The sequence below is a fragment of the Emydura macquarii genome, unplaced genomic scaffold (assembly GCF_026122565.2).
Source record: "Emydura macquarii macquarii isolate MOO-44397 ecotype Brisbane River unplaced genomic scaffold, CSIRO-AGI_Emac_v2 contig_968, whole genome shotgun sequence".
Classification (NCBI taxonomy): domain Eukaryota; kingdom Metazoa; phylum Chordata; order Testudines; family Chelidae; genus Emydura; species Emydura macquarii.
The window spans coordinates 20,208,194-20,233,903 of NW_027131105.1; the positions used below are offsets into that span (position 1 = coordinate 20,208,194).

Here is a 25,710-nt window from a genome sequence, read left to right on the forward strand (position 1 = left end):
GTGCCTCATATAGCGCAGCATGCGCGCGGGACTCCAGGGGGCACCAGAGCCAACCCTACAGGGTGTGCTAGGGGAAAAATGTTCCGGGAACCCGTACACAGTGATCCAAAACCATTGAGAGTTCCCCCATTGACCTCAGTGGGCTTTGGATCAGAACCACTGAGCAGATAATAAAAGTAGAGAAGGGCAGACAGAATAAATGTACAAGAAGTAAAGGCCAAGTCTTGCTTCAGGGCTATTCTGAATTTTATTCTTCTGAGTCCATGGGAAACACCCTAAGCTGTCCACAACAGCTCTTTCCAGTTGCCTTAACCCAAACTGAAGGCCTCAAACAGTCTGGTAACACAGCAACAAAGTCCAGTTCTCAATGCCAAAGTCCCAGCATGCAGTGGGTTCTCCTAGAGTAAGGGATTTTAGGTCTCACTGGAAACAAATAAGTGAGAGTACTCACCCAGGCTATGTTCTCAACATTGCCCTGGGCTTGCCATAGTACGCCTCCATCCCTGGCCAAGGTTCAAATCACAAACCTTCACAAAGATAGTGAAGGCAGCATCTATATCCCACCCCGCCCACCTAAACTGGGGGCAACAATTTGGAACCTAGGCTCCCTGTGGAATTGGTATTCCAGGTTCTTTCCCCACTTTCCTCTCTGCTTCTCCATATCCAGTTCATGCTCTCTGCTTCTCCTGGTTCTTCCTCATGCTTCCACTGCTGCTCAGTCTGCTAACCCCTTCACTATCAGCTCCAACTCCCACCACTTCAAATTTATCCACGGGGAGCCTGCTCATGAGAGTACCTTGCTAGACAGGGAGCCAGCTCTTGAGGACACCCTGCAGCCACCTGTCACCCTCAGACCCTCTTGGAACCCCACCTCAGGCTGGAGCATGCTTCTTGGACCAGTCATGCTTCTCCAGCCGTGCAATCAGCTGTGCCTTGTTGAGCTTCCCCACACTCTCTCCTTGCACAAGTGTATGATGTCCTTCATAGGGAGGACAATTATACACCAATTTCTTGCTGTTTCCTTTGACTACCCTTGCTTTACTGCTGCAAGTCACTTATTCCAAGACATTACTGGTGTATTCAGCATCACTCTGCTACCACCGTCATGGCTCCACAGGATCAGTGCTACACCCCCAGCTTTCGAACAGTCTCTCTGAGGAACCACTTCAGCATGCCAGTCCCCAAAGGGTCTCACTCCTCCTGCACTGGGTAGGCCATGCAGCCTCATCACCTCCTTAGGCTGAGCCTCTGAGACTCCAACACTCCTGCTTCACACTGAGATCTGTTCAGTGATTCCCACTGAGATACTCAGACTCCTGCACTCTTCAGGGAATAATGCACCTCACCAAGCATTTGCAGTGACACTCAAACCATATTGTCAAAACAGTCGGGTTTATTAGTCAATTGGCACATGGCATAGGAAATCCTTGGGTTAGCACAGAGAAATGAAGGTTAAAGCACAGACCAAATCCCTCCTGCAACCAATTCGTATCCCCTCCACTTCACACCGTCCCAGTCCTTTGATCTCTGATGCCTAGCAATCAATTACCCAGTGCCCTGGTGATTGGATTTGCCATTGTCTTCTCAGATTCTTCACTGAAAAGACTGGATGAGACTGACCTCATATCAATGACCCATTCAAACTCAGACAGCTAGGCAACATTTACTCTTACGTCTCTTAGGCTATCTCTACAATTCAGCATAATTTATGTCACTCTGGTGTGAATAAACTACCCAAGTGACATAAATTACACCGACAAGCACCGGTTAAGCACCCTATCTTGGTAGAAGAGCTTCTCCCACGAACATAGCTCAACCTCCACAAGCAGCGGTAGTTTCATTAAGCTAATGGGAGAGCTCTCTCCTGTCAGCATAGAACGTGCTGCAGCGCTGTACATGTAGACAAGCCCTGTGCTGGTTTTAGCCTGACCTAAGAGCAAACCGTTCTTTCCCTCCATGCCCACCAGGCAGCCTTGCAAACTATGGGGGAAACTGAGGCACACATAGGCTTTATAAAAATATTACATTTCATTACAATCTAGTCCAGTCTCCTCAACCAACAACGAAAGCAGATTTGTGAAAAGTGTGCAGAGCAGAGGAACAAAGATGGGTAATCTGCAAACTGCACCATGAGACTCCCAAAATTACATGGTTAACACTTCTTATATCTCCCCTCCCCCTTCAAAAGAAGAGGAAAAAGCAAAAGAAAGGTCAAAGATAGCCTTTTAATACAAATTTGTAAAACCTAACTAAGCAATTCTGACAAAATTTCTTAGGACAATTATAAAAGAACATTTGGTCCTTCTACAAGTCTTTCCCATCCCCCAGTTAAATACATTTTACAACAATTAAACAAATATACAATGCAATTTTAATTAGAAAAATTATATTGCACATTACACTGAGAAGTACAACAGCATTGTAAGTATCAGCAAGTTATCCCAGCAGTGTTTTCAACTTGGCTCTAATACTTAGTTAAAAATAGATTTTCACACTAGTGCATCAAACAAGATGGGGCCTGTGTTTTGCCATGTTTTATTTCAAAAACACTTTGTAAAAAGAAGAGGGGGGCAGGGAGAGGGAGAAATTGGATCAGTTGTGAATACTGTGTCTTTCACTTTTAGATCATCAACTTAAATCCATTACCCTAACAAACCAAGACTGTTACCATGGGATGATGGCTGTTAGGTGATTATGAAAAGCAAGTTGGTGACTTCAGCCCTGTTTCTGGTAGACAGGTGACTACATCCCATTTGGCATCATGGCTAGTGATCTGGGAGACCAAGCACTGAAAGGTCATGAAGTCAACTCCTCAATACTAGATGTAATTCATCCATCCAATACAAGGTTCAGGCACACCAGCTGGACCGAGCAAAGACTGCAGTGCCTCTGCCAATAATGTACCAATTCTGCAACTAAAGAAGGTCAGTCTAATCTTGGCAAAACACAAAAATGAAGTGTGGTTCTAAAATTAAAAACTTGAGAAAATAAAAATTGGACAGCCTAGTTAAATACAGGTAGACTTTTCTTTTGAGAATTACCCAAATCTTCACCACATTTTCCTTTTACTTAAACCACACCCAGAACCTGCATTTCAGCTCTATTTCTCAGAAGGCACAAACACTGCTGAGAGTAGCAGGGCATACACTGCATGTTCAAAGGGCTCAAATGAGGATTGGGAAGGTTTTGCTGTCAGCAGAAAAGTCACCAGGACACCTGCTGGCATGAACTAATTGCTTACAATAAATCGTAAGCTGCGTGTTTTGGAGGGCTCTATATGTTTCTTTTCACATTACTAAACTTTAATAAAGTTTCTCAGTTCAACTAGTAAGAGGTCTGGCCCAGGTAGCAGCATTTTGGAATGTCCAGATATGCTTTATGCCTTGCCTGACAGACAGAAAAGGCTTTTTCCATATACCCTTTGCACCAAAATTAGCAACTGAGGTTGACTAGCATCCCCAGTTAAAATTGCTATCACCTGCATTTCCCTAATACATCTTTGGATCATAACACATTGGAAGTACGTTTTGCTTTAAAATAGGCATTAAAGTGCCTATGAAACATTCTAGTAATAGTTTTGAAACATAATTAAGAAAAAAAAATACTATATAGTTCAGGAAGCATCTAACTTCAAAAGGCACCAGACCCATATACATGTATGTTTTGGGAAATTTACATCGGCTACCTGTCCTAAGTCATCTCTTCTCCTGCCCTCAAAAGATACTAGGTCAAAATAGGAAGACAAGATTTTGTTTCCTGAATCCATGATAAATCTGTTAGTGGGAACAGAAAAGTCTAGTTGGAGATCCCTGAGATGCATCTGTATACTAAGTTAAGCATTAGCCTCATATACATGAACTTTATCATGTTTGTTAGAAATATTTTATGAAAGCAACATGGCTTATGAAGAACTGGATTTCTGTCATAAAACTAAGATGATCTGTATATACACACACACACACATTATGTTCAGCTCTGTTACTTTGGAATTCCTATTTAAGTTTTAGGCTCTATGCAAAAGTAGGAAAAAAATGATAGCTGAATACATTTTAACTGCAGTCTAAATGACAGATTTAGAAACAGATTTAACTGACGAGAAGCACTGAAAATAGTAACCCTTAAAAGAAGTTATGTTTCAGTCTCATTTTAAGGGATTTTTTTCCCCTCTTTCATGACAAGCTGTCCCAAATTCAATTCTTTTCTTTTCAAGAGTTCACACAGTCATCCTCAAGCATGCCAGAGTTGCACTTGATGCAGTAGAGGAGCAAGTGCAACCAGTTTTCCAGCGCCCTCTCCTCCACCACCATGGAGGCACAAAGGGTTACTGCCTACTATGGACCTCCTGAAAGCTGATGAACGCACTCCACTTCTACCTTTTTTGAGAGGAGCTCAGCACACTGTAGGCTCTGTATGAATTCTTCAACCATAGCAATAGCCCTCAGCAATATTTGACTGAATTCACAGGAAAAAAAGAAAGAATCCGACATTCTTTGGGATATGCATAATAAGCAACATCCTTCCAGTATGTACAAAACTAAATTCAGTTTCTTTGGGACCCATACATTTTCAAGGCACTCGAATAACTGATTCCATTTAACAAATATCTTCCCACTCAAAGAAAAGCTCAGTTTTTTGTGAGTGAAGGTAAGCTTAAGGCATTAACCCAAAAAGCTTACATATTAGCACTACAAATAATATATTTACTTTGTTTTCATATTGTCAGATAACTGTGTATTTCTTCAGGATCTCTCTGGGAGAGGCATTAGGTACATGACAAATATAACCTAAAGATATTTTGAACATCTATCTGTTCAGCTAAGCAATACAAGGTGAGCAGCTCAGAGATTTGAGTGGCTTTGTGCATTTCCCCTACCAAAGGCACCTTGTTCTCAAATCATTGGTTTCTATAGCTAGTAGGCTTTTGCGAATATGCAATTCATGTTAAGAACACTGTTTTAAACATCTCATGACTCTTCTGGAACTCTTCTTTTATGACTAGGAGTTGCCTCTCAAAGCTGTTATTTGAAACAAAACTTTGTTTCAACCAAAACCCACTACACAAATATGTTTCTACCTGAGTAACAAGTAGCATTGTTATTGCTAGTCAGAACAATCCGAAATGATTAAACTTGGTGATAAAATTGCACATTCCCTTTCCTTTCCACCAAGACTCCAAAACATTTTCAACTTAGATACTAAACCTTTTCCAAAGGAACATCATTTACAATGCAGCTACAAAGAGGTAGCAAAATGGCTTTTATGGCACATGCTTTTTTTTTTTTTTTTTTTAAGTTAAAAAATTTGTACTCTTAGCTTATCCAGCCAGCCTTCATTTGTAATACAAGCTTTGTTGTATGAAATTTTATCAGGACAGAACTCTGCTTAAATTGTATTTAGAGTTCCCACTGCTTTACTACATTTCACTTTAGAAGACTATTAAACTTGGTCTAATACAAGATCTCCCTCTGAGTTTATAGTTAAAACCCTTAAGAAACATAGTGGCTATTTAAGTGACTCAGTGTATGTAAGGATGCATCGCAGGTGTGCAGCTGTAGATGTTTGTATCTGAATCGGACTCCATGTTGCTCCTTGCATATTATGAAGATTACTCTGAAGAACTAATTCAGATCAAACCCACCATTTGATCAATCTGTCTCATGTAGATACCCTTCAGTGGCAGCAAGTATCTCCTCTCATCAGGGACCCTATTGCACTGTGAAGAAACAAACAAGTTCATTTTAAGAATTCAGAACCCTGCATAATCAATCATGTACATTCTCCATATTGTAGCGTTACAAATCTCAGGCACTGATCTCTGGCACAAACACTACCAAACAGAGGGCTAGCACCATATTCAGCCGTCTCAGTGACCAACAGGCCTACTCGTGGCAGTAAGTCCTGCTGTGCCTGGTAGTGTCCAGTTCCTCACTCTCCCACCGTTTCCAAACCTTTGTACACTGCACGTTCTGTCTTAGCCAAACGTAACAGGTAGTGTTCTCTTGGTTTGTATTTGAAGTCTTTCGCATGCCTGCAGTTTGCACCAAGTTATCGCAGCTCAGTATTTGAATAAGAGTTTTCCCTAAGCCACATCTGGTCACAGTGGCTTTTTAAATTTGTTTGACCTATTTTTAAACGGGATTACGCTGTGCTACAATAGCTTCTTACTGTTCTAGTGGAGCTAGCATAATTACTTGCTAGTTCTTTCCAGTTATTTTAAGGAGCCATTTTTGGCTGGTGAGGGGTGCCAGGTTCCCACTGCTATACTCAAATGGTCTCTATCCAGGGAACCATTACAGCATAGGTTTCCCTACACTGCCACATTTATGTGCTTCAGCCCTGTTCTGTAAGAGCCTATCTACTCATATAGCCCCCACTTGCTATTATATTTAAGTGCCTTTTAGGGATGAAAGAACAAGTACTGTCTGTGATCCACTTAATTTTGACCTCTATTGCTGAAGGTAGAAGGGTTTTGGGTTGTTTTTTTTTTTGCCTTCCTCTGCAGCATGGGTCACTTGCAGGTTTAAACTAGTGTAAATGGTGGATTCTCTGTAACCTGAAGTCTTTAAACCATGATTTGAGAACTTCAGGGACTCAGCCAGAGGTTATGGGTCTATTACAGGAATGGGTGGGTGAGGTTCTGTGGTCTGCTGTGTGCAAGGGGTCAAATGATCATGATGATCCCTTCTGATTTTAAAGTCTATGAGATTGGACTGGTGGTTGTGCAATGCACAAAGCTGACTTTCGGGAAATGGAGAGCACCAACTTACTCTGTGCACACCCCATAACAATCATGACAATTATTTTGTTACTACAAAAATGAAGCTAGTTGGAGCAAGGGACTTAGGATCTGTCAAGTTGTGCCTTCATTACCTTTATTCTAAGCCATTCAGAAAGACATTCATCCTAATTTTCAGAAGTCATGAGATGTTCAGTATTTTTTCCAATATCTGAATACAAGTTTGCTGCACAGAGTCCGTTAGTTACCACTTCAAAGTTGCTTTCCTCTCCTTGATCTGTCAGGTTGCAATATTCCACCAGCCCTTTCTCTAACCACACAGTCAGATACACTTTATATACACTGCTTACGTTAAAACTGGAGTTGATGCCTTTTAATTCGTTAGGCTTTAGTTTTTCTGCACTCTCTTCTTCTTCAGGGAAGGTATCTTGCCATAGAGAGTCACGAAAACGTTTATCCACAGACACAATGTGCCCCTCAGTAGTAAACATGTATTTATTTCCAGATTTGTGCACTGGATTCTCTTCATCGAACAACTAAACAAGAGGCAGGAGAAAGAGATAAAGCATGAAGCTATCCATCTAATAAAAATTCATGTGTTATCAGGACATTCATCAAATACATGCGCAATAATTCAACATGACACCAAACAAGTTTGTCTGATTTTTTGAGATTAGTGGCACAGATTTCCATTAGAGCCAAAGGAAACTATAATTTTAGTATTTTGGTTTTTGCTTGTAATTCTAAAAGCACAAAGAAATTGGTGGCTGATAAGTATAAGATGACTACTCAGTATGAGAGCTGAATACTTAAAGTATTCATTTTGCACTAAATTAAGTGCTTACAAGAAATGTGCCGACAAAATACTTTTCTGAAGAATCCAAAAGTTTATAACAGGAATCATTATGACAGCCAGCCTTTCCCTTTCCACCCAGCATTATGAAATCTGTGTCACTGGACATCTGTAAGAACACGTTAGACAAACATTTATCAGGGATGGACTAGGTATAGTTAATCCTGCCTCAGCAAGGGAGGGTGGTGGGATGGATTTCATGATCTCTTAAGGACCCTTCCAGCCCTGAATTCTTATGATCACTATTGTTGCTTGCCTACAGTTCCTTCAAGGAAGCTGCTTCCTTGTAATATGAAGTTCCCAAGTTTTTAGGTGGTGACGACAGAGGAAGATACATACCAGATACAAATATTTACATGTTTCACTGAGAAAGAAGCTCTCCATCCTGTCCTCTTTTGACTTTTCTATGACATGATGCAATGTAGCATAGCCACATCTGAAAATTAAATTTAGTTTGGATTTATTTCCACCCCATTTGACATTAAAAACAAACACACATTCCTAACTCCATTCAGTCCAAATGCCAAACATGGGTTGAAGTTAAAATTAAAAAAAAAAAAAAAAAAAAAAACAAGACATCTTACACTTAAGAAAATATAGGTTTACCACTACTATTATCTGTGAACTAAGCCACGTTTTTCTTATGCAACCCTGAAAACATATATTGGGATAATCAATGCAATACAACACACTTGGAGCAAAAATCCAGCTTGGTAAGAGAATGGCAATACAAAAGTCCTGATCTAGGACTCCACAGTTTAACAACTTCTCTAGTCAACTGAGAATGACTGCCAACAGCCTCAGAAACAGTTTCTCGGTCTTCCTTCTCCTGGAAATCTGATAGCCACAACTTGGGGTATCATTAGGAATATAAAAGGGCAGTTGTTATCCAGCCTAGTACTCTAGATGCAGTTATATTTCGCAAGCCTTGAACAAACATTTAGTGAAAAGTAATAAAGAACAAACATTTCACAATGTTATTTGGAATCACTGTATTTATTTTAGCAGATCGGTCTAAAACTAGATTACTTGAAGTTTCCTGTACAAGTCCTGTAATAACATTAGGTACCAAGTTTGGTCTGAGGTTTCCTCCCTTTGCCAAAAACTGACCCAATTCTCAGGGGGGAAAAAAGAGTATTAAGACAAAAAAGGACACATTACTGAAGGAATCTTTTGTTTTAAAAAAAATTTAGAAATCATTCAAAAGAAAACTGCATATTTCTTCCCAGCTGAGGATGCAGATTCCTACCTGAAGACGGAAACCACTGCTGTAGCCAAAGCTTTTTTACCCTACGCCCCCTCCTTACTCCTATCCGCATCCCCCTACTCCCCCAGCTGGGGTAGGAGCAGGGCCACAGTCAGGCTCTGAACAAACTCCCTCCTCACGCCCTCCCCCCACAAACATTCCAGTTTGGGGACCTCTGGGCTACAGTTGCATCACATGTATATGGAGGAGACACAAATAAGAAACCTCCAGAATTTATTATTAAATGTAACTTTTAAGTACTTTGTCATGTTTCTAAAAATGTATCTATCACCTCTTTACATTTTCAGATAATTTAGAGTCATTAACAAACAAAAACACATTGACAGTAGAAAGAAGGGTAAGGACTTTAAAAACTAACTTGACTTTTGTGTATTTTTCCAGACTCTGAAGAATATCCATGCCTACATGAAGGTAAAAAGGGTTCTTGGTGGCCTGGGTAGAGAAAGAAAGAAAAAACTCAGGAGTTCAAAATATTGTCAAGCTGGTATTTATTATGGTGGGGGTTTATTGGCACTACAAAGGCGTTTAGTGGAGCACATTTTCAAGATAGACATTTTTACAGACTAGATTATTCAGTGCCCCTGCTGTTTCCTGGGGCTTTTCACAACTTGCCCCAGTGGAAAAAAGTCCTTTTGGGAAGAAAGGTCCTGCTCTCTTTGTTGTTTTTCTAGCAGAGAGAAGCTGATCATTTTAAAAAGTATTTTTGCTGCCTTTGCACTGACAATCAGAAACTGTACCAGGGTGACTTGAGAGGAAAGGTGGTTACATGCCCCTGTACAGCTCCAGTTTGCACTAGAACAGCTGCCACACCATGTTAAAAGGTTAACTCTGCCATATAAGTATTTGTTCAAGGATCTGCTACATAGGACATCTGAAAGAAGGCATTTTGAGTGCGTTAAAGATAGTTATAAGAACATCTTTTCAAAGCAAGCAGCACATTGTTTTACATATTTAAAATACAGCTACCTAGGGAGACTTTCTATACAAAAAAAATATTTTTGATGGAGTGGCATGATGTTTTGGCAGCCTGACCACGACCAAATATGTAACAGGAAAAGCAAAAGTGCATTTTGAAACCAAAATATTTCTATAGGTCATATTCTCAAAGAATGTCAAGTACCTGATAAAGAAGATATGTAGATTCCACCAACTCTGGCCTCAGAGGATAGAAGGGGACATCTGGTGCCTGTAACTGCCAGTTGTACCTCTCTGGAAGAGCTCCATATCGTTTCCATATGGCATAGTAGAAGGCATGGAGACAAATAGCATCTTCCACATCTCCTATTAAAACCTAGAAATAATTAATAGTTTCTTATATGCACAGGTTTATAGCTATGTCCACATTATGCAACAAAACGCAAAGATAGTAATTCACTTTTCATCTCACATATTGCATTGGATGCTCAGATGTAACATATGCCTCAAGAGGACAGAGACCTGAATAAAGGCAGAGTCATAATGTTAGTTCATTCACACCAGAAACACTGGTATGAGGGAACTCATATTGACATTATAGATCCCTAAGTGGTAGGATTAGGATCAGAACTAGTTCTTGAAAATTACGGAGTAGTGGAAGTCTAATCAACTGCAGGCCAGCTTCTGAGCACTGTTTTACTGATGCGGTTCAGACTTAGGTAGAGCTACCCCTGCAACCTAGTCTTGGTCCTCTCTTTTGCAGACTATCAGCCATGCCAAACTGGTTGCTGGTTTTGCAGGGGGATCCATGACATGTTCAGACTTTCACTTGTGGCCAGAACTAGCATTAGACCGAACATCTCTACTAAACTAACCCAGTGTACTGCCTTGTCTCCACATAACTGAAAATTGGGATTACCTGTAGTCCAGGAAAAAAGGCTTGCAGAGAATCAATCCAGGTGTTCATCAACTGCCCACTGAACATATTTACGTTAACATACAGAGGAGGGTCTCCTTCACCTTCATTACAGGCTTCCCGTCTGCAAAGTAACCATAAATGTTTTGTTTTCAGGAGAGCACAAGGCACATTAACACTAACACTGCCATAACTTACAACGATCACAGAAACAGCAAATTTCACAGATGTGGGGGGAGCTATTTTTTTGAGCCTATGTTGTTATACTGCTGATTTGGAAAAAACAGGTTTAATACCAGACAATATTCATTATTTATATAAATTCAGGGCCTGATCCTACTCTAACCAACATCAATGGGAGCCTTACCACTAACAAAACAGAGGTAGGTTGGGCCCTAAATCAGCATGGATAGTACTGTTTCTCTCACATGCACCCTCCCTCTCAGAAAGTCTGTCTTTTTACTACTATCCCAGGTACTAAATACTGGTTTAAATGTACAGTGATTTACCATTTCTTTTCCCCTCTCCCTCATCAACTGACCTATGTAACAGTACTATTAGTGTAAATTTCAAACAAATTTTAAAATGATAGTGACCAAATAATTTCATCAAGGAAAAGTTTTCTTTCAGAGCACAGCTTCTCCATAGAGAGCAGCTGATACTTATCACCCAGCACTGGAGCATTTGTAAGTTTAAGAAAATGATACCTATGGGAAACATACCCTCGTCTTAGGTGGTTCTGAATACTTCGATAAGCATCACTGAACATTTCTAGGTCTTCCTTTTCTCCAAAAAGGATGTAAGACTTCAAAAGATACTCGTAGAATGAATCCAAACCTGCTCCTAAGCCACTCTGCTTTCCAACCCAATGGCCGGTTTGAATATTCACAACATTTCCTTCAGGGACAGACAGAAAGACAAAGGTTTATGTCTAAAACGTTTCCTGGTACGTATTTTAGTTGAAGCACAAGAGACAAAATAGTTTTTCAAATTCCAATTCTTGATCTGCACGTGTTCAAGTTATAACTTGAAGGAAAAAGTATTGTCAAAAAAGTTAATATTTGTTTGATCAAGAAATCAAGCATAGTACGCATGCAGTTATTCAAAGACTAAAGATCCTATTCTGCAGCCTTTACTCATATGCCATTTTAATTTACGTTAAAGTTACACATGTAGGCACTTCAGATTTGTGCCATAGTCAGTCAGAAATTTATTTCACAATTATGTGTTTTTTTGGAAAAAATCCAGCCATCTGAGATCTCTATGATCCCTGTACAACCACAGAACATGAGACAGATAGATAACAGGAGTACATATGTAGAGAGCACAATATCAAAGTCAGATAGGAGATAAGTATATGTAGTGGGATGTGGGGAGCACTACAGTGCAGGAAACCGGGTATCTAAAAATAGAAGATTGGGAGACAAGACAAGAACATCCTGTTCTGACTGAAGTGACTAAAACACTTAGAAAGCACATGGAAGCATTGGCTACCTAATAGTCCAGTGTCATTGCTCCTAAGACTCCACAGTGCTTTAACAGCTCGCCGCGCCACCCATTCGAATGTGGAATCCCCAAGCAGCCGGCTAAGAATGCCAAACTCCACCAACAAAGAGCCAGCTCCTGCAGTACAGGTCTCATTATTGCTGCCGGGAGGGACTCCCCTCTTTAGATTCACCTGTGAAACAGATAGAGGGAGTTTCAGTTGCATGACATGTTGAGCAAAAAAGTGCTGCAATGTTCTAAGTTCCATTCTTAACTGCATTATAGACACCAGGCTTTTTAATGTAGTGCGCAGCAGTTACATATAATGAGAAGAGATTAACTTCACATCAGTTGCAGCAAGAGCTGAACAGACTGCAATCACAGTTCAAACTTTGGTCTGTAAAATCAGATACTTAAGTAGGATTAATATGCCTAAATAAATGGTCCCAGAATTTCAGGGATGCTGAGCACACAATTCCGAAAATGCAAGTGCTCAGCACCTATGAAATTCAGGTGCCTAATTTTGTGCATTTAGGTTTGTGAACTGTGGCTTACAGCTCTATTCTTCTACGCACCTCAACTTGTTCCCTCATTCCTGGGAATGAAAACACTGGCAGTTATATATGCTTCCATACTACATATAGTAGATTCAAACATAACAGTTTGAAAAATAATTACAATAATCCTTTAAAATTCATTTGGTTGTTGTAAAGAAGAAAAATAATCCCCATAAAGAGAACTCATCTTGGACACCACACTTCATCTGTAGAATAGGTGCTCTATTCTGAAGTTGCATCATTGTAGCTAGAAACAAATTATCTAAATGATGAGCTAATCTCCAGCTATGAGAGCATCATTTTTCACAAGAAAATCCTTTTACTGCAGCATCCACATTTAAATCCATTACGACTCTACTGCAGAGATAATGTTGTCGTCTCACTCTCAGCACACACTTTAAAAGTGCAGAATTACTTGATAAGCTTACTCCTTGGGCTGGCAGGTAACAGCCAGAGTAAAAGACAACTGTGCTGCCATACCAAGTGCACACCCTCCCAAAGTTCAAAGGAATAACTCTTCTGTTCGTGTACCATTAAATTAATTTTACTGAATAGGACGTTAACTGGCAATAAGCTATTTTAAAAAACCCCACACACCTCTTGTTCACATCCTACTCATTTACCTTTCTTGGCTTCAGTCCTCCTTTTCTACATGTCTATCATAAGATAACTTTAGTTGTGTTCTCTTTAGTTCCTATTCTCATTTCCTCTTTTCCTGGCTGCCATCATAGTAGTGGAGACTCAGGTGATAGCTCCTCTAATCTTCTCCTCTCCCAACCTTCACTTTTGAGTCCTTCCTCCCAGGAAAGCTCCTGAGCAGCACCTTATGGATGCAATGGACTTTCCCCAAGAGCAACATTGAGTGAAATGGTCCCAAATCTCTGTCAATTTCATTACCACCCAAAATGTTCTGAACAATAGTGAAAACTAATAAGACACTTGTTAGTTTTCACTTTCACTGTATTACAGCCTGTCTGACAACAGATCTGGTTGGAAAAAGTGTAATAAGAATTTTCCCCTTGCTCCAGGAAAGTCAATTTTCAGAAAGTTTTCAACAGCTATATAGTTGGCCAAAACTATAGTTCACCCGTACACACCCGTTTTTCCAGTTCCTGCCTTAACCTCTACCCCAGCTTCAAACAGATGAATCTGGAAAAGCTTTGAACAGCTGCAAAGGCCCTTGAACCACCCATCTGCAGACTCAGGAAAAAAAGAGACTGCACTGATTTACACTATTCACTTTGGAATGTTTCCTTTGCAACACTAAAGACTAGAAATTTTTTAAGTGAAAGCATGGACTCTGCAGATGTTGATGGCACTTGCCCAATAAGCCTTTCTACTTAAGTATGTCAGTGGTAACACAAATGCCATGGATCACCTCTCATTTTAGAGTGCTGATGTAATACAAAACAATAATTTAGACTAATTTAGCATCGATGCTTCTGTTCCAGATGTGCATTATTTTTATATTAATTCATTGACGCTACTAAAGTAACTCTACAGACGTCTCAGACATGGTAACAGTTAATTTTAGTTGGGACTTCCCAGTTGTATCAGTACTTTAAAATGCTGAATATATACAGTACTTTAAAATCAACACATAGCACCTTTGAGTAATGAGGAAAAGTTAGAAATAAATCTGTACAGATTGACTAGAGTAAAGGACACTATCTACTCTACATTATCTAAGCAAAAATAGGTTACTTGTATTGGGGAAATTAAGTTTCTAATTTTTCATCTGGCATCTACACAGTGGAAAAGTGGGCTCAAAACAAATGTGCATAGTACTGGAAAATGTAAAAAGTCACTTTTGTTGCCAACATCTGTACCTTTCAGACAAAAGTAAGATTTTACTACTGTAAAAGTAGAAGTTTTATTTCCTTCCAAAGACAACCAGAAAGAAGTTACAATCTTTATTGATATATGGGGGTATCACACCTACCCGAGGATAGGGAATTCCAGTTTTGGTGTTCTCAAAGGCAGGTAGCAGCCTCACTGCCAGGTCATGAGCCATGTGTAAGAGTTCATCATCATAATCCTTAATGGTCATGTCACCAAAGGGTTGCTTGGTATCTGTAATTATTATGTGGGCAGAAAGCAGACTTCCCAAAACCCTATTGGAAGAGAGATTGCAGAACCTTAAAAAACCCACAGAATTTTCAGTATGAATCAGATCAAACTGGTCCACGTACTCCAATAGCTTTCCCCTTGCAGTGTGGCCAATACCTCATGCTACAAAAGAACACTAAGCAAACTTGGTAAAACTCCATCAGTCTGAAGGTCAGCTCCTGCCATAGCTAACTGGATTGGATTGGATGCAGTTCTCTCAACATCTCTATTCACAGTAAGTGAATTTTCTTTTGAGTTTGATTATACCAACAGATTTAGTTAAACTGGGCGAACATTTATAAGAATCTTAGCACGTAATGCCTTTTAATAACCTTCAAAAAAGGGAGCCAGTCAGAGATGTGAAGGACTACTACTTAGCTTGAAAAAAGAGGAGTGATTCAGAGATGATGTACCCCATTGCAAAGCTGTAATGAGTTGGGGGAAGAAGGTGGTGTGCACACACGCATGCACACACTTTCCAGTTAAGACCTTGACCCCACATCATTGAAGTCAAAGTACTCCGTGCAAAAGGCAAAGGAATAACTTCAGTCCTCAGCTGCAGAGACTCATTTGGGATTCACAGACCAAGCACAATGAATGGAGAGCTTGCACCCTTGGAACTAGCCCTGTAACTCCCTCCCTCAGAACTTGAGTGGGAAGGGGACTTTTGTTCTTCTGTTAGTACAGCTCACCTTGATACAGCGTCAACATTTATAAGCTTACATGAAACAGGGCTATGAACCACATCAAAAGTTTTTTAAAAGGCTTTATAAAAAGGTTAGAGTGTGGAATTTGTCTTCCGACAACGTTAATTAACTCAAGACAAGACACAATAAAATAAGATTATATCTGGACTATACATGAGGATAAAAATATCCAAATGTAACTCCTATGAAACCACATTTCCTGAAATATCTGTTCTCTCTCTCTCTCACACACACACACACACACACACACACACACACACACACACACACACAGGTAAGGTAACAGTCAACATCAACCCTTTGGTCCCAACTAGGCTGCATCAGGTGATATTTAGGACATCCTGCAAAGCACTTGGTTTTCAGATGTCAGAGAAAAAAGAAAGGAGAGGGGAGAGGAACTGTAAGGTTGGGAAATTGTTTTGCTTAAGGCGATAGGACAACTTTATCTTTTTATTTGCAGATTATAGATTGCAGGGAATGGCACTGCTGAACTTTAGTTATACTGGATTGTTATTCTGATGTGGGATCTCAGTTATGCCAAGCTTGTCTACAGCATATTGACAGGAGCCCCTTTTTAGGGAGCACAATAACATATATCAATACACTGAATAAACTCTAAAGTAATAAAATAAAAAGTGTTCAGCTGTCCAAATACTGACTTAACATTTGAAATGATTGAGCAAGCAGTGTTAAGAGTTATTCAATAATAAGAACATTTAAAACAAAGACTAACTTAAAAGTGATCTCCATAGCAGATCTGCCTTTTGTTTTAACCCTGACACACACACACACACACACACACACACAGGAAAAAAAAAAAAAGAAGGATAATGGCACTTGAAAGATAGTTCACTGAGCACACTTTCTAGTCACTTTGAGTCTAAGGAAGCCTAGTGAACAATAAGGAAACAATGAAATTTATGGGACCAGTTAAGTTTCTTCTTGAGCAAAGAAATCTCTCTGAATCATTCCCACACACATGTAAAACTTCAGTTATTTAATCCGATTTAATATTTGTGACCACCCACCTGATTGTTGCCTCAAAGACTTGGACTGTTGAATCTTTGTCAAATGAGACTGTGTCAATCACTAACTTCACCGCTTTCTGAAACTCTGAAGAATTTCCCATTACCTTTAAAATCGAAGAAAAATATTAATCATCATAGAGGTCTGTCAGATTGTTGCACAGAGGAAAAAGAATTGATGCAGGGGTTTCTTTAAGCCACAAATGTGTGATCTGGGTAGAGAATAGTGCCTCTGATATCCATAGTTAGTGTTTCTATTTATAAACACTAATTTGTCCCTTTTCCCCTGCACAGCACCTTTTCGAAACTTGCCCTATTATACAAGCCAGGAATACTTTACAAAGTTTTTGTAGTGCAAAAGGGCATGTAGAGCTACTAGAATGCATTTTTGCCCTTTTTAACTAATACACTCACTTTTTTTCCCTCTCCCTCAATCAAAACAGCATTCTGGGTTCTCTCACATAGCACAAGACAATAAAAATATCCAAAAATCAACAGTCAGCCCTTTCTTGCCTCATATTTACTACTGTTTTTGTTCATTTACGTTAGTATGTGTTGACACTCAAGTGCCTTCAGTTTAGTTTTTAAAGATCCATCGTGCATTTCTTGCAGTTTGCATAAGACCCGGGGGAAACAAAGTAAAGCTTAGCTAACTTAACCACCCAGATGCTGGCAAGGTCTGTGGCTAATTGCACCTGCAAGTAGATGTAGTTAAATTGCTTGTTTCAAAACATTAGTGACAGGAAGTTAGAGGAAATTTTTCTATGTAGAAGGAAACATAAAAAGAGCCAGATTTCCTGTAGAAGCTCAAGAGTTGACTAAATCTACAAAATAAAGTTCTTTCAGCCAACTACTGTTTATACTAGAGGTCAAGAGTTTTGAAACCAAATTCTCATACTGGTTTTACACTGGCCTAATTCCATTGACTTCACTGAAGTTACTCTAGATGAGCTCATGGAAGGGTTGAACTCATTTCTCACCATGAAGCCTCAAGTCCAGCTCAGATTTCTACAATACTGGTAAGCTTATATACAATTGATGCATTAGTGAACCAAAGTCAGGATGTACTTATCCAGTGAAGCAGTTTTACATGAAGATAAACAGAATTCGTTTTCCTCCCTCCCCGACTTAATTTCCAATTTCACACATGTAGCTAAAGAATCTTCTACTTTAAAAAAAAAAAGAAAGCGTGTCATAGGTTTTGTTAGGGCAGTACCCAATTGATTATTTGGGGTGTGCTTGAACAAATCAAAAGGTGCTGACAACCAAAGGCTTGTCTGATTAAGGACACAAGTCTGTCTTACAAGTATTATAGACCTCAGGGTCTGCACTTTTAATACATCAATGCTGCCACTAGAGGCTACTGCAAAACACTAGCAGGATGAGGAAAGGGAAAAATCAATACACTTCACTTGATTAACACAGCTGCGTTAGTGTTGTGACAGCAACATGGGATCCATTTTAGCAGTTTGCCACATTGTGTTGCAATTGTGAGGCTCTTGGGATAGATGTTTTAGACACAGATGAATATTGTTTATGTTTAGTAATAATTGAGTATTGTCTATATCTTCGTTAGTGGCGAAATAAATTATGTAATAAGAGAAATGTGAGCTGCCCCTTTAAGAATAGCCTGGGGGCACGAGTGAGTTACAGCAGGGTTAGCAAGTATTCAGAAGGAGTACTGCTACTACAAGAGGAGGCTGGCCTGTAGCTGTGCATTGAGGAGGTCTCTGTCTGCAAGAACCTCCTAAAGCAAAAGAAAGCTGAGTCTTGTGAATAAGGGTATAATATGATCTTTCAAGTTAAGCAAGTTTGGCACTTTGCTGGAAAACCTCAACAGGAACACACAGTCTACAGGTGATACAGGAAGCAGCAATGGATATTCAGTAGGTGACACTCTTCTGTCAGTATTGAGTCAATGCTCCAGTGTGGCCCTGAACAGCAGTATACGGCGGGAGGCATCATTCTTCAGAGGAGACTTAAAAAATGGACCCTGGCCATTAAAGATCCCTACTACCTGATTTTTAAAAAGCAAGATCAGAAATATCACCATTTGTTTTTTGAAAGCCAAACTGAAACTTGGATAAGTGCACTGTAAGGTCCATTCTAACATTTCAGTTAAAAAAACATTTTTCCCTTCACTTCCTGCTTTAAGTTCTGTAAACCATTGCAGTGTTGCATCAGACAGCTGCAGCTTTTCACCACAGAGATACTATAAGTATTTATTTTAGTGATGAGCAAGTGCTTTAGTTTGCAAAAATACATTGTGATCTTTGAGGAAAGACAGTACATGGAAGAAAAGCATACAGTTGCAGCATTCATTTACTGAAGACATTGTCCACTCGATAGCTGTGGAAATTCTCTGACTGCATTCCCAAGCATCAAGTTAAAAAAAACCCTGATCTTGCAATGCAAAAAATGGGACTATGGAAAGCCTGTTTAAAATGTTATCATACAGGCAAAGCACTCTTCCCTCTGTCTTCCACCAGGTCAAGATGGTGTGCCACTCAGGACTTCATACAGTTTTAATAATTACTTCTGGAAGAGCTTTCAGATTTTGGTTAAGAGAAAAAGCCTAACAGGTAAAAAGCATAGCCTGTTGTACAAGAAGGTACACAGAACACAATCACATCTTACAGTAAAGCGAAGAAAGAGGGGGAAAAAGGTATGTGTAAATCATCAATATGCAACAGTGTTTGTTACATTCAAACAGATATAGAATGAGGCCATGTCTACATTGTAGGTGCTACAGCAGCATAGCAACAGATGCTTCCTACAGCAATGGAAGGGTTTTTTCTGTCTCCAAGAGGTCAACTAGTATTCTGGAAGTATTCTGGATTTTTCACACCCCTGAGCAGCATAGCTATGTCAACCAACTTGTAAGGATGACCTAGGTCTGATACAGGAGTCAATGAAAGAGGAGACTTACAAAAAGTGATCCAAAGTTATTACAGCCACAAGGGCCAGGAGGTTGGGATAGTGAAGAACCAAGCCAGGAAGAGAACCATGGATTCCAAGAGCATCTTGAGTACCCCACTCCCTTCAAGCCTCCTACCTAAGTGACTTTACTCTTTTTCAGTCAGTCCCTCTCAGCCCAGTTAAGACACCGCCATCAGGTTTTAATTAGCAAAGAGACTCATCACTGACAATACGATGCGGATGCACTAAAATGGATTTAACGTGATTTGTAAAATTCAGTTTGTTCTTTTCAATTTCCTATGCTGCCCTTTTGAACTTCTCTCCAAGAGATTTCTATTTACTTAGACTGATTCAAAGAACAGCCATTTAAAAAATTCTAGAGTTTACCCATTTAACATATGGACAGTGTCTGCACAGCTCGAGAATGCTTTACAGAACTATTGCTATCAAAGATTACCACTAAGAAAATCAACAACTGAGGCCTGGACAAGAGCTTAAAGATCCCATTTTATCTCCTTTAGCCTTTTCCATATTTAGTATGCTAGCCTCTTAATTTTCCTTTTCTCCCTTGCCACTTGCCTTTTCCCTCTTCCCTAAGAAAAAGCAACTCCAGTCACCACCCATGTCCCCCTGGAGTTGCTTTGGCTGAAAATATTTAAGTCACAACTTGCAGATTCTTACCTTCTGCTAAGAATGTGAAGATACATATTTTTGTATTTTGACAACTCACCGCTAGGGTATCCAGTGCATCAATCAGAGTTAGAGAGTAGTTTCCCAAGACATCATTGATATTCAGATTTGAACTGAAACAAATACAGTTAAATGTTACATGATAACATTATCTATTCACAATCATCATAGTAAAAAATAAACCTTAAAGTTAACCAGATAACATGCTCTGTTAATAAAGTCTCAGAATAAACTGCCAATCTGATTTTTATTTTTAAAATATAAAGAGTCATATCATGTGTATTTAATTATTTGCAGGCATGCAAGACGTTACCTCGGGGAAATGAAAGGGCCTGATGCTACTAGGGAGTTTGCTTTTGACTCCCATGGAGGTAGAATTGAGCTCTATGGCCCTGTCTTGACAAGTGCAGTTTTTAACCGTGTTAGATTAACATGATTACAAAGACCTCTTTCTCCTCATCAAGACCCAAGCTAATACATCTGAAGGCACGTTTGATGCACTGTTGTAACCTAGGCTCTCTCCAGACTACAGTACAATTAATTTACTCAACCTTTTTTTTTTTTTTGCCAATGGTCTAGGGAAAGACATAGTGGAGTTCCAACTGTTTTTCAAGTCTAACAAGTCACCTCAATCTTTTCTATTGTAAAGCACGAAGGATTCTTTCTCCAAGAATCAGGCAGCACAGACAATACTGAAGAGGTTTATTCAGGATACCGGGAAGTCTGATAAATCAGCTTCAACTTCATGGTGTTAAAGTGGTCAATTATATACCCTTTCTTATTGATTACATAGTACATTTTAAATTCTTTATCTATTCACTTACAAATACAGACATTGTCCCATCCGGAGAGAACAGTGATAATGGTCATTACATACATGCAGAGACACTTCTAATCACTTTACTTACATCAAGGATGCTAGGGTTACACTCAGTCGGGGGTAGGGAGGAGGAAGAAGGGGGGAGGGTCATTACAGATAGGTAGCAGATGAGACAAATGTGCTGTTCTCATTGGAATTAGAATCATTAAGATGACATCTGGCTTCCTGATGTTTACACTAGCCATTGTCCTTGAGGATCAGGTATGCTCGTTGGTCATTTAAATGAGTTTTGATTTACAACTTGTTAGCTGAAAACAATCTCAAGCCTTACAGTATTGACTTCAAGCATAGATGTAACTTTTTTTTTTTAAATAGTATATTCACTGTGCAGCCTTTTCACAGAAATTTTAGTTTGTACTGACTTCGCTGGTGGTTTTTATATAGACCAGTGGTTCTATAATACAGAGTCTTCCAGGGTATACATCAACTCTGGTAGATCTTTGCTTAGTTTTACAACAGGCTATATAAAAACCACCAGCGAAGTCAGTTTCTTTAAAAGACTACAATTCTTAAGAGTCCAGACTTCAATGGACTTTGAATCAGGCTGCTAATCTACGGAGCATAGCATCATTTGAGGGTTTTTAAATCAACAGCTGAAAAGACTTTACAAAGCACACTACACAAGTTTGCTATTTTACAGGCATGCCAAAATCTACAAGCTGAGAAACTACCAAAGCACCAGAAAAGAAGCTGTTCAAAGCTGGTGGACCAAGCAAACAGAGGCTTTCCTTTGTCTAGAGAGGATCTCTGAAGAAGTAATAGCAAAAATAGCAAGACAGCCATGGTTGTTTTACTGGCAGTACAAATTTTCTCAACTCAATGTGATCCTCGGCCCCAGAAGTCTGAAATCTTCAATATAGATTTTATAGGATGGCTGCTTTAGCTCTCTTCTGCCATCAGTGAATAGCTACTTCTGAAGAAAAATAGATCTGATTGAACACAGCTCTCTCTAGAATGAGATAATGTCAGCTCTTATTCTCAAAGTTTGAAGTCAGCGGCAATTCTAAGCAATGGTCTATGTTTGTTTTTAAGTTATTTGCTGAAGTGGCTCTCTTGGATTATCCACTGATGGCCTGTGACTCTGCCATCCTTCTAGACAAGTGCTAAGAGCTTTTATATAGTTTTGTGAAAGGTTGATTTGGTTATTGTATGTAGAGAAAGGATGCTGAATATTTTACTCTGCAATTTACATGACAGGATGATCTTCTATAAATATTTTGTTTTGTTTTTTTAAGTTGGCCAAATATCTCTGGGCAGTGGGTACCAATAAGTTAAAAATATCCCAATTTTTTTTTATTTATATATATTAATAAGTACTGATTTACTGTACCAAAAACACCTACTTTCAGCTTCAAAATGTACAAATATTAGTAAAACAAAAATCACCAAATAATGTCCATGTACCCAAGTACTTCCAGTGGCTTTACCTTCACATCTGTTTAAACACTCATTGCTACTAAAATGCAATATCAAAAAGGAAACAACAGATATCTGTATGGGAAGAGAGGATTTGTTTTTAATCCTTCCTGGTAGTACACATGCCTCACTTCAGGTCAAATGACAATGGGTTAAATTCTGACCTCATACTCAGTTCAACCCCATAGAATTCAGTGGGATTCAAAAACAAAAAACAGAATTGGCCATGTACAGCATGAAAGCTACAAATTTAATTTAAAAAGAAATTTCATTTTGTTAGAGCTGCTGCTATGAGACATGAAACAGTCCCATCTATTGACAATCTAGTGTTTACTCAACAACATTGGTAATGCTAGCTGGTAATACTGCAAATCCCTAAATGCTACCATTCTGCTTGCAAAAACTAACACTTTCCTTACAAGCACACATTTGAGAGTAGAAAAAATGATGAAGGCCAAGCCAGTTCTCTACAGATATCACAAGATACCTGGATCATGATATAAGTCTATTTGGATTCATAACAATTTAGGATTCTTTATCCAGACGAAATCCACAAGTTCATTCAACTACATTAAAAGAAGGAAATGTATTGTTCAAGTCACTAGCCTTAGAAACAAACATGATAACCAAATCTTACTATTGTCCCCTGCCTTACATACACACAAAAGTAATGTTAACCAGAAGTAAAGTACAAGGTAATTTCTGACCCAAGAAGTGTTTTTCTACCTTACTGAATTATTGCTCTTTAACATTATTTTAATATGAAGCAGAAACCTGACCAGAATCCATACTTCTAATAATTTATCATTTGTAGTGCCTAGGCGTCCCAATCACCGAGTGGAAACTCTCCCTGCCTTGGAAGGACTATTTTTGTGGTAGAAACAAAGCTGGGTTAAGTTCAGATATGTGATGTTTACATTACATTTATGCTCTAAAAGCGACTTCCCTATTGGATTCGTTCTCTTCAGAAGACAGAATTTTTCAAACTGCCAGTATTGCAAGCCATATATGGCACTGGGTGGGAAAGGAAAATACAAAGCTGAAAAGATGCAGTTTATCAGAACTTGACTGGACACAAAATTTTAAAAAGTTATAATTTGCTTTTTGGCAGTTACAGCAACGCTTGCTGTGTTGACAGAGATAAAAAGTGGTGTTATTTCACACAGTAAACAAAACATGCAACCCAAGAGGTGTAATCCTAGAATTTAAAAACATTACAAGGGGATTTAGCTGTCCTACACCCATGAAAGTCAATGCAAGTCAAACAATTCCCTATAAAAGTTTAGGAGCTAGGTACTTCACATCTCTGTGTTACCAAGTTCAATTTCTACGAACAATTATATTATTACAACTATGCTTTAAAATAGATGGGACATAATTAATGCTCACCTCCTGAACAACCTGCAGATAGGTGTAAAGGGGAGGGTGGCCTTGGACTTCGACTGGTCTAACACTAACCACTTCCTGGAGTTATTGGGGCTTCTAGTTAAACTATATAGGCTGGAAAGCTGTTACTGTACACGTCTTCACCTACAGATATACACTAGGAGAGACAGAGATACCACAACAGGAACATATATATTAGAGCAACAATAAGAATATGAAAAAATTCACAGAGAAATAGAGGATGCTCATTAGTAGTTACTGATAGAGCTGCAACTAAAGCAAGGAGTCATAGCAGAGAAATTAGCTTGTTGCATTGCTCTGCACTCTGGAGCTGCTGCCATGCTGTACCCCAGAGGTGGCTACATGTCCATGAGGGATGAAGTGATGCTTAGGTACAGTTTGTAAAGTGACTGCAACTCTTCAGCGCAAAAGGCACCATATAAAGGTGAGGGTATCCTTGGGCGCGGAGTACGCATGATCCAGCAGGGTCCTAGGCAGCCACACCCACCATGGGTCAGGGAAACCCGGAACCCATGGCCAGATCTCTCCAAGCTCCTCCTCCTCTCCCTGCAGCTAGTCCTCCCCCACCTTAGAAAGGAGCCTCTCCTTCCCACACCCCCTCCTGCCAGCCCCCTACCCACTCAGCCCCCTCTTTTCCCTCCCTTGGCCTCCATCTTGACAGCCCCCTCTCCCCCACCAAACCTCCATCTTCCCACCCACCCACCCCAAACCTCATCGCTGCCAGCCCCCTTCCTCCTCCTCCACCCACCTCCTCTCCCCCCCCGGCCCCAACTTGACAGCCCCCTTTACCTGTCCACCTTCCCCAACCCCCCTTCCCTCCCCCCGCCCCAACTTGACAGCCCCCAACCCCTCCCACCACCCCCCCTTCCCTCCCCCAGCCCCTTCTTGACAGCCGCCCCCCCCCGTCTCCTCTTCTTCTCCCCCGCCCCCGTCTCCCATCTCTACAGCCGCCCCCCCCCCCCACACACACACACCCCGACTCTCCCTAACCACTCCCCCCCCCCCCGCTCAACCCGCCAGCCCCGGCCCCTCCCCACCACTCACGGGTCGGCGCGGTCGGGGCCCCGGCCACGGCAGTGCACGGGGTTCAGCTCGTCCTGCGGGAAGGCGTGCCGCATGTAGTTGTCGTAGCCGAAGGCGAACATGCCGCGGGCCGCGTCGCGGAGCTGGGCCCGCAGCTGCGGGGAGAAGGCGCCGCTGTAGCGCTTCTCGTACTCGTCCCCCTCGGCCGGGCTGCAGCCGCCGCCGCCGTTCCCCGCTCCCCGGAGCAGGCTGCCCCAGTGGGCGGCGCCCCCCCCGCAGCGCTCGACTGCCCGCGGCTCCCCGGCGGCAGCCCGCAGCCAGGGCGGGGCGGGGGCCGAGGAGCGGGCCCCGGGCGGCGGCGAGAAGGCGAAGGGGAAGCGCTGGTGGGAGCTGAGGCCGGGCCCCAGCGCCGACACCAGCCACAACAGCCCGTGGAGCCCCAGCCTCAGCAGCAGCAGGCCGAGCACCAGCGAGCGCCATTGCATGGTCGCGCGCCGCCCTCGCTCATCATTTAAAGGGACCCCCGCCGCCAGCCGGCCACAGACGAACCCCGACTCCCCCCCAGCTGCTCTGCCCAACAAACGAACGAACCAACCGCCCCGCTCCGGCCGCCCCTTTAAGGGAGGGGCGGGACCGAGTGTCTGTTGGAAGAGAAAACAAGGCCCTAGCCCCGTGCCGGGTTCTGGTTGGTCAGCTTCGCCCCTTTAACTCCTCAGCTTGGGGTGAAGGCCGCTTCGCTCATAGGCTGCGGCGAGGTGTCAATCAGAGGGCGGGGACTTGCCCCCCTCCCACCCTGAGAGGGCGG

The 25,710-nt window shown here is 40.9% G+C and overlaps 1 protein-coding gene across 1 annotated transcript; it reads right to left on the minus strand.

The window, feature by feature from the left end:
* Positions 1-2,206: 2,206 nt before the first annotated feature.
* Positions 2,207-25,710, minus strand: EDEM1 (ER degradation enhancing alpha-mannosidase like protein 1). Its single transcript, XM_067544400.1, has 12 exons — positions 24,927-25,710; positions 20,220-20,292; positions 16,574-16,677; positions 14,672-14,843; positions 12,182-12,365; positions 11,410-11,584; positions 10,691-10,811; positions 9,977-10,147; positions 9,215-9,288; positions 7,929-8,025; positions 7,087-7,272; positions 2,207-5,713 (listed from the first exon to the last, which is right to left on the minus strand). Exons 1-12 carry the CDS (start codon positions 25,388-25,390, stop codon positions 5,624-5,626), a joined length of 1,911 nt encoding a protein of 636 aa, XP_067400501.1. The 5' UTR covers positions 25,391-25,710; the 3' UTR covers positions 2,207-5,623.

Coding starts and splice junctions, on each gene's coding strand:
- EDEM1 (XM_067544400.1), bottom strand. CDS start 25,390: ATGCAATGGCGCTCGCTGGTGCTCGGCCTGCTGCTGCTGAGGCTGGGG. Junction 11,585..12,181: donor CAATGACACTGGACTATTAG/GTAGCCAATGCT, acceptor CTGTCCCTGAAG/GAAATGTTGTGAATATTCAA. Junction 10,148..10,690: donor CCTTTTTTCCTGGACTACAG/GTAATCCCAATT, acceptor AATTATTTCTAG/GTTTTAATAGGAGATGTGGA.